This window comes from Saccopteryx leptura, chromosome 2 (assembly GCF_036850995.1).
Source record: "Saccopteryx leptura isolate mSacLep1 chromosome 2, mSacLep1_pri_phased_curated, whole genome shotgun sequence".
In the NCBI taxonomy this organism is placed as follows: Eukaryota; Metazoa; Chordata; class Mammalia; order Chiroptera; family Emballonuridae; genus Saccopteryx; species Saccopteryx leptura.
Genome location: NC_089504.1, coordinates 315,577,421 through 315,585,893, shown reverse-complemented (window position 1 = coordinate 315,585,893; position 8,473 = coordinate 315,577,421). Strand labels below are relative to the sequence as shown.

The 8,473-nt window shown below is 48.6% G+C and overlaps 1 protein-coding gene across 2 annotated transcripts; it reads left to right on the top strand.

The window, feature by feature from the left end:
• The first annotated feature begins 374 nt into the window (after window positions 1-374).
• On the top strand, window positions 375-6,051 carry PRSS37 (serine protease 37). 2 transcript variants are annotated; one of them, XM_066366188.1, is made up of 5 exons: window positions 375-408; window positions 2,731-2,872; window positions 4,386-4,636; window positions 5,209-5,345; window positions 5,911-6,051. In XM_066366188.1, exons 1-5 carry the CDS (start codon window positions 375-377, stop codon window positions 6,049-6,051), a joined length of 705 nt encoding a protein of 234 aa, XP_066222285.1. The 2 variants fall into 2 exon arrangements, with proteins under 2 accessions (XP_066222285.1, XP_066222283.1); XM_066366186.1 differs by having other exon boundaries at window positions 4,386-4,639.
• Window positions 6,052-8,473: the final 2,422 nt, after the last annotated feature.

Below are 8,473 nucleotides of genomic sequence, written 5' to 3'. Positions count from 1 at the left end.
ACTGCACGCTCTGGCCTCAGAAACCCCATGGGGACTAGAAGTCCCGTGCCTAGTGCCTTTCCCACAGACAGCTGAACTGCTTTCAGCCAGATGGGCTCTTAGGGGCAGCAGGTAGCGAAACCCGGATACAGAAGTCTAAGGAACCAGGCTTCTTTTCCTTCCCTGAAAGACCCCAATAGGGGTGGTCCCCCATCTTCCCTGGAGCAGAAGAGCCTCCACCTGTGTATCTGGAACCCTCTTTCTCCTCCTGTCTATGTCAAGAGCGGCTTCCCTCCCCGTGGTGCCCCGTGCCTAACGGTATCCACTGCTTCCACAGGTGTTCTCCAGGGGAAGACTGACCTGATCGTCTACATGACCTGGGGAAAGACCAGACTATGAAACCTATCTTCTGTTTGAGTGTCCTTGTGGGTATGTATCCATGGCCTTGTACTCGGCCCAAGGCATAGGTTCACGTAGGATGGAGTGAGGCAGATGCAGGAGGTGTGGAGGGTGCGCAGAAAGTCAAGAAAAAGAGTCACGAGCAAAATTAGGGTTCTCCTCTCTGACACCCCACCCAAAGGCGCTCAGGCCCAGCTGCGCCCACTCTTCCAGTGCTGAGCTGTGGGGTGGTTTACGGTGTACATCCGCCTTGAAGAACGCTCAGCAGTGAGTGTCCCCTGATCATTTTACAGTGTAGGCCTCATCCCCCACTGGGCAAGTCCCAGGGTGGCCCTAAGGACAGAGCTCATTTTGGCATCAAAAGCTCAGAATGCAGGGAGCGGAGAACATGGGAACAAACGATCAAATACAAGGGCCCTACTTCCTGCACGCCCTGACTTCCATAAAGCTCTTCTGATGGCAGAATCTACTGCTGAGGGAGGCGCTTCCCCCTACCTCCCCCCACACGCCCCACCCCGGCTCCGCTGACTGCCTTGGCTGCACCACATATTAGCCGTCTGGGCTGGGACAAGTTCATCTATCGATCTGTGCTTCAATTTCTACAATCAACTCAGGGATATTTACTACCCACATTACTGAGCCCTAGTGAAGATAAATAGATCCATGTAGAGGTGCTCAATGTCTTTTATCCTCATTAATGCTTCACCTTTCTGCCCCGGGCATTTATTTCTGGGATCACACAGAGAAGTGTGTGGTGAGACGCAGCCTAGCTGGGCTAGGGGTGGATTACCAGAAGGACTGAGGGCCACAGAGACAAGAACAGTACTTTATTCCTGATACTAGAATTAGTCTTCCCTCCCTTACTTTTCTAGGTTTTTTGGTTTTTTAATAATTCACTTATTTAAAAATATATTCATATTACAAAATTTAGAAATGTTAAAAAAGAAAAAAAGAAAGAAACATCACTCATAATCTCCATCAACACATGCTCATGCTTGGTTTGAGTTTACTCCCAGATTTTATTTTATTTATATATATATTTTTGCATTTAAGTGATTTTTTTTTTTTTTTTTTGCTTCTTGTTTTTAGACAATTGACTTACTGGTTTTAATTATTATTTTTAACTTAGAGGAAAAATTACCAATGTTTACTTTGCTTTTAAATATTTATAAATATTGTTTATACAATTTTAATATGTATGATGGTCCATTTGTACATGTACTTTTCCATTTCAGTGGCCAGCATTGCTGTATTGGACATTTATTTTTCCTATGTTTAGCTATTATAACTAGTGCTAAAACAACCACACTCACTCATAATCTTTGTCTACATCTGATTATTTCAGTAGAACAGATTCTCGGGGCTAGGACTATTAGGTTACAGGACCACTTAGAATTCTTGACGTCTATTTCTAAATTGCTTTTGTTTGTCAAATAAGTTTGTAAATATGATATATATATTTGCTCGTTTATAGTTTGCATTGGATGTGGGGGACAGGCTGTAAGCAGGTATGGTCGTTGTAGCCTAAAGCTTAGTTTTAAGACTAAGCCTTTCCCACCCTAAGTGACTTTGTATCAAAGACTTCCTTGTTTGTATATTGGATTAAAGGTTTTGATTTCTACACTATAAAGTGGGGCAGACCTGGAGCTTGCTCTCTCTCTCAGTTCCTGAGATTAGCATTAGAGAGGAGAGCAGAGAAAGGCCATGTGGAGGAGAGGAGAAGCAGCCAAGATGGCAGAGTGCTGAGGGAAAAACCAGTTTGTGCAGAGTTTGTGCAGAGAGAAGGAGATGGGGAACAGAAGTGAATAAGGCTGGTGAGCTAGAAACCTTTGATTCCAGGAAACTTGGATAAGTCAGTGGCTTTGGGAGCCCTGAATGGAAAGGGAAGTGTTTTCCCACTGTATTTCTTGCCTGCCAGGTGCAAACTAGGATTAAAGCTAATGGCCCACCAGTTATTGGCTCCATTGTTTCATTACCATCTGTCCGAATCAAATGCGAACCTGCATGGGCCAGGCGGCTGTGATGGTGGCCGTGGCTACTGGCTTTACACTTTTCAAAAACTTAGGGTCAATTCACATACCTACCAGCAGTGAATGAAAGTTTTTCTCATTGTACTTTCTTTGATTGAATCTTATCAACACTAACAAATAAAAATTAAAAAGATCATTATAAATATTAGATAAAATGGTATGTCATTTTAATTTACATTTTTATTAGAAAAAAAATGTCAAATATGTGCTGTCCAATCCATTACTTCTTTAAGATTGTACATATTCCTCTTCAACGATGAAACTGTTGATGGTATCATTTGTTCTAAGAATGTCTCGTGTACAGAGGGTATTATTTTCTCAGGGACATTTTTCTCCGCGCACTCATCGGTGCAGAAGGAAGATGACGCCCCCTATCTGGCGTACCTCAAGTCTCACTTCAACCCCTGCGTGGGTGTCCTCATCAACCAACAGTGGGTGCTGGCGCCAGCTCACTGCTACTTACCGTGAGTGCTCCTCATCCCCTATCCGTGGTTCTCAGGCGGAGGCAACTGTCCCTCCTGGGCACATTTGGTAAAGCCAGAAGATATTTTTGGTTGTCACAGGGGAGTTGGGGGTAGGGAGGGCTGTGCCAGGGCAAGGATGCTGCTGAGCGTCCTACATGCACAGGACAGCGCCCACCACACACAGTCATCCAGTGCCCAAGTGTCAGTGGTGCTGCCACTGAAGAACCTACTCTAGATAGTATCCTCCTCAGTCTCTCATCAGTTTTTCAAGTTTTTTTAAAACTGGCAATAGCAATGTGTTTTATAAGTTAAGGGACCTGCAGCTAACTTACGATGCACCCACATTAGAGAAAAATGAGAATTTTTTTTAAAAAGAATAACAATAAAGGTATGAATGTGGGAACTAAGAAACACACAAGGATTAGTTGGGTACTCCCAGTTAGCATTGGAAAGGGGCAGCTACTACCCCTAGACCTACAGGGGCGAGGAGAGAACGAGTACTAGTGGGGAGAACGGTGGGGGGAGGGGAAGGAGAGAGAAAGGAATCGTGTATGGAGAGACCACTTCTATGAGCCATGACCTTTGGTCATGAGACACAGCCAACAGCCAATCTGCAGCAACCCTGCAGGGAGGGAGCGGGGAGGATAAATACTCCAACCTGCCCTGGCCGGTTTGCTCAGTGGTAGAGCGTCGGCCTGGCGTGTAGGAGTCCCGGGTTCGATTTTCAGTCAGGGCACACAGGAGAAGCGCCCATCTGCTTCTCCACCCCTCCCCCTCTCCTTCCTTTCTGTCTCTCTCTTCCCCTCCCGCAGCCAAGGCTCCATTGGAGCAAAGTTGGCCCGGGCGCTGAGGATGGCTCTGTGGCCTCTGCCTCAGGCGCTAGAATGGCTCTGGTCGCAACAGAGCAATGCCCCAGATGGGCAGAGCGTCGCCCCTGGTGGGCGTGCCGGGTGGATCCTGGTCGGGCGCATGCGGGAGTTTGTCTGACTGCCTCCCCGTTTCCAACTTCAGAAGAAAAAAAAAAAACTCCAACCTCACATCCTTCTTCCAGAGCTTCCTACTGGCCAAAGCATCGATTTAATCCTCATATATCACATCCCAAGGGTACAGAGCAGGATTGGGAGTGATCTGCTGAAACGAACAGGAGCTATCTCAGACTCAGGCCGTCCCGTTCCCTTTCTCCCCTCCGCCAGAGGGAAGCTGGGATGGAGGGAAACCTGTGTCTGAGCCATGCAGAACGTCCCTCCCCGCACATTAAGGGCACTGCCGGAAAGCACGTAGTTACAGGCTCCACCACTGACTGCGGGCAAATCACTCTTAGGTACCTCTGTGACTCCATCTGAAAACGAGGATTAAATATAGAACCTGCTCCATAGATTTGTTGTGGGTGGTCAATGAGGTAACCCAGAATCCAGATGGCACACTGTAACATTCAATACCAGCTCTGGTGATTGTGATGATGGTGATTGTGATGGTAACAAGAGTGATCACTTCCAAACACTTCTCCCTCCAGAAATCTGAAAGTGATGCTGGGAAATTTCAGGACCAGAGTCCGAGATGGGACAGAGCAGAGTATTAGCCCCATCAATATCGTCCGCTACTGGAACTACAGTAATAGCTACCCCCAGGATGACCTCATGCTCATTAAGCTGGCCAAGCCGGCCAACTTCAGCCACAAAGTCCAGCCCCTTGCCCTCGCCACCAGCAGCGTCCGGCCAGGCACCGTCTGCCTGCTTTCGGGTTTGGACTGGAGCCGAGACAACAGTGGTGAGTGCGCCTCCCCCAGCAAGCCAAGGGCATTGGCTGACCCTCCAGAGGAGCACACCTGTCCGCACAGCTGAGAAGAGAGCAGGAAGACTGGGGGAGGCCTGAGGGGAGACTACATGAGTGGTCAGAAGCCCAGAGCTTCTCCTTCCCCAGGGAGTCCCATGCCCCAGCCTCTGGGGTGTCAGCAGCTAGATCCACTGGCCATCTGACTACACGGAGGACACGGGTCCTCACTGTCAGAGGTGCGATCCCCACTAAGGAGACTGTGCCCCTCCCTCCCACACACACTCATTCTCCACACAGAGACCCCTGAGAACGGGGCCAGGTCACTTCTTCTGCCAGGACTGATCACAGAGCAGGAACAGCACTCTGCTTCTTACAGAGACCGAAAGGCTATCGCAAAGCCCTCAGGGTGGACTCTCATAACCACCTCCGGGACGACTTCCTCCCTGTTTCTCAGTCCTTGTTTTCTACAGACACACAGAACAGCAGGTGCGGGGACGGGCGGTGGTCGGAGGGCTGTGTGACAGGTGCGCACAGGAGGGCTCCTGTCTCCCGTCCTCCCTCAGGCCGGCACCCTGACTTACGCCAGAACCTGCAGTCCCCTGTGATGTCTGACAGAGAGTGCCAGGAAAGCGAACAAGGAAGGAGACACAGGAACTCCCTATGTGTCAAATTCATCAAAGTGTTCAACCGAATTTTTGGGGTAATCTTTCCTCCATGCTCAGCTTTCATGAGTGCATGTGTCTAGTTAACCACTTAATCCTGATAGTGAAAAGAAAAAAAAAAATAGAAAGCCCTCATCCTTGCAAATAGTTTTTGAGAATCTTATCTGGCTGCAGCAAGCCCCACTGTTTCTTCAGGAATGGGCTCTCCTCAAAGATGTCTTTCTTCACATCAGGGCTGCAGGCAATAGCTGAGTTAATAATACTTTTATTCTCAGGGCTGCAAGTGCAAGTGGGCATCGCTGAAAACAAAGCCCAAATGTTTCACAAACTGAAACAGGCTTCACTAGTTCAAGTAAATGGGGTTTGACTCATTTTAAGTGGGGGTTCTACAGAGGGTTTTCTCTGTCTCAAGATCACACAGGGCGAATGACAGCAAAGCCAGAGAATGACTTCAGCGTCCTGTGTCCCAACTCATCACTCCTTTCATGACCCAGCATGCCACCTCTAGGCAGGACTCACCCAAGTTGGGGACCAGAGGGCTCCTTTGAGGAGAAAACCTGAACATCTCTCTCTCCCTCCCCCTCTCTGCACGGTCTCTGGCAGGAAGTGGCTGTCGCAACGGTCATCTGCAAAAACAGGCTCCAGGGGATCGAGGTCGGAAACTTCATGGGAGGGGACATCGGCATCTACACCGATGTTCACAAGTACATATCCTGGATTGAGGAAGTCACTAAAGACAAATGAGAGGGAGACCCTACTATTCGCTCTGCCTCCCAGCAGCTCTGCTCTGACTATGCAAGCTCTATTTTCCCCAAACTCAAAATAAAATGTCCAGATAGAACTATCTGGATGCATCACCTATGTTTTCTGATTTGTGTCTCTGCCCATACCCCATAATGATGGGGAGAACCAGGAACAAAAGACAAAACGAGCACTTAGTACACAGCACTGGGGTCCATCTACTATCTCATAGCAAGCCTTCAAGATTACGTTGTACCCTCACATCACCAATGAGAAAACTGAGACTAAAAGAGGGTCCATAGCGTTGTCTATAGCTGGTAGATATCAGATTCTGGACTGGAACCCCAAAATATCAGATCCCCACTCCCACACTCTTAGCCTCAAAATTACAGGGGAGTCCATGTGGCCTCACAACAGACGTCTTCTATTTTCATTCTCGTCTGATGTCACTTGACATTGTCAGCATCATTCGACAAAGTCAGTCATTCCCTCTCTCAAAGTTCTTTTCGCTCTCAAAGGTCCTTCTGGAACCCCAGTTATACACGTACTTACTCTGTTATTTCCTTTTTTTTTCTTTTTTTTGTATCACTGGATTTTATTTTACACTAGGTGGTGGGCACAAAGCACCCCTCCCTAAGAATGCTGACCATTAGTCTCACTCAGAACACAGTTTTTAATAACGTACACTTGACAAAAAATAAGTATGTACTCGCCACCTGTCCTGCAACCCAAAGAGACAACAGCCTGGGAAACAACGTGTACAAAACAGGAGCTGATGTAAAAAGCCGTCACAACAACGGGAGCAGCACAGGTGTGACACGGCTCTGGTTTTAGTGTCTTCACTGCATCGCCAGTGTCAGAAATCTGTCCCTCCCGCTGGCTCCCTGCTCCGGATGTCGAGACACAGCTTTCCTTTCCGATTTCCTTTCACCTTCTGGGTCCATCCGAGGTCCATGAGCTCTTTTCCTTTAAAGTCCCGGATGCTGATGTGCCTCATTTTCCCAGTCTGCAACACGCTATCATCTCTGCTGCTTCTCTGCTGGGAAGAGGACAGGGCTCTCGAAGTTCTACTGTCAGTACTCCTTCCTTGGTTTTTCTGAAGGAACATGCTTTTCCTCTATAACTTTATGTTCCCTTCACTGTCAGTGGCTGTGAGGACCGCCGGCAGCAGTGAGTCCCTCAGGTTCAGGCACCGCTCTGCTCCTGCCAAACAGCCCCCCACTGCTCGCTAGGGACTCCACCTGCTACTTCTGTGTTCGATACATCTTCCCTTTTCTTCTACATTTCCTTCTGTCGGTGGATTGTTCCCCGAGACTTTCTGAGTGACTTCTTCAAGCTGACCTTCCCGTTCACGAATTCACCACTAGCTGTATTGCTGCTGCCTAACCCACTTGTTGGGCACATAATTACATCCTAATTTAAAAATACGTTGAGTTCAGAAGCCAAAGAGGAATGGGACATTTCCTCCCCCTAGACCTGTCCACTGGGGCAGGAGCGGAACCTAGAATCAGCCAAGCAGAGGCTCCTCGCTGGGATTTTGGACCTTGGAGCTGTGACTCAAAGGGACTCAGTCACGGAGGCAGGGGCAGCGTCGTGGATGCAAGGCTGACAGATGAACTGTGGGCAGTGTGGCCAGCGTCAGTCCCTGTGGGGTGACGTGGTTCCATCCTGACGTGGATGCTCCAGCCTATCAGATTCTCTGCGCTAACCAATTTCCTTCCAACAGATTCCTTTTCTCCCTAAGTCACGTGGAGCTGCACATGAGCTGAGAGAAGTGCAGGATGGTTGAAGCACTAATATCTCCCTTCTACATAATTCAGATTCTGTAGATACCGTCATAAGTTAGGGTTCAAAAAATAAATTTTTTTAGCCCTGGCCAGTTGGCTCAGTGGTAGAGTGTCGGCCTGGCGTGCAGAAGTCCCGGGTTCGATTCCCGGCCAGGGCACACAGGAGAAGCGCCCATCTGCTTCTCCACCTTTCCCCCTCTCCTTCCTCTCTGTCTCTCTCTTCCCCTCCCGCAGCGAGGCTCCATTGGAGCAAAGATGGCCCGGGTGCTGGGGATGGCTCCTTGGCCTCTGCCCCAGGCGCTAGAGTGGCTCTGGTCGCAACAGAGTGACGCCCCGGAGGGGCAGAGCGTCGCCCCCTGGTGGGCAGAGCGTCGCCCCCTGGTGGGCGTGCCGGGTGGATCCCGGTCGGGCGCATGCGGGAGTCTGTCTGACTGTCTCTCCCCGTTTCCAGCTTCAGAAAAATACAAAAAAAAAAAAAAGAAAAAAGAAAATTTTTTAAAAAACAAATTACTTAAATTTTTAAAATTAATGATGCAAAATGACAAAGTAACTAAAACTAGTCAAATTTAGGAAAGGAGGACTGGATTGGGGGTTACATGAGATAGTCCCCAAACTGTGATGAACGGATTCAGCAGCTG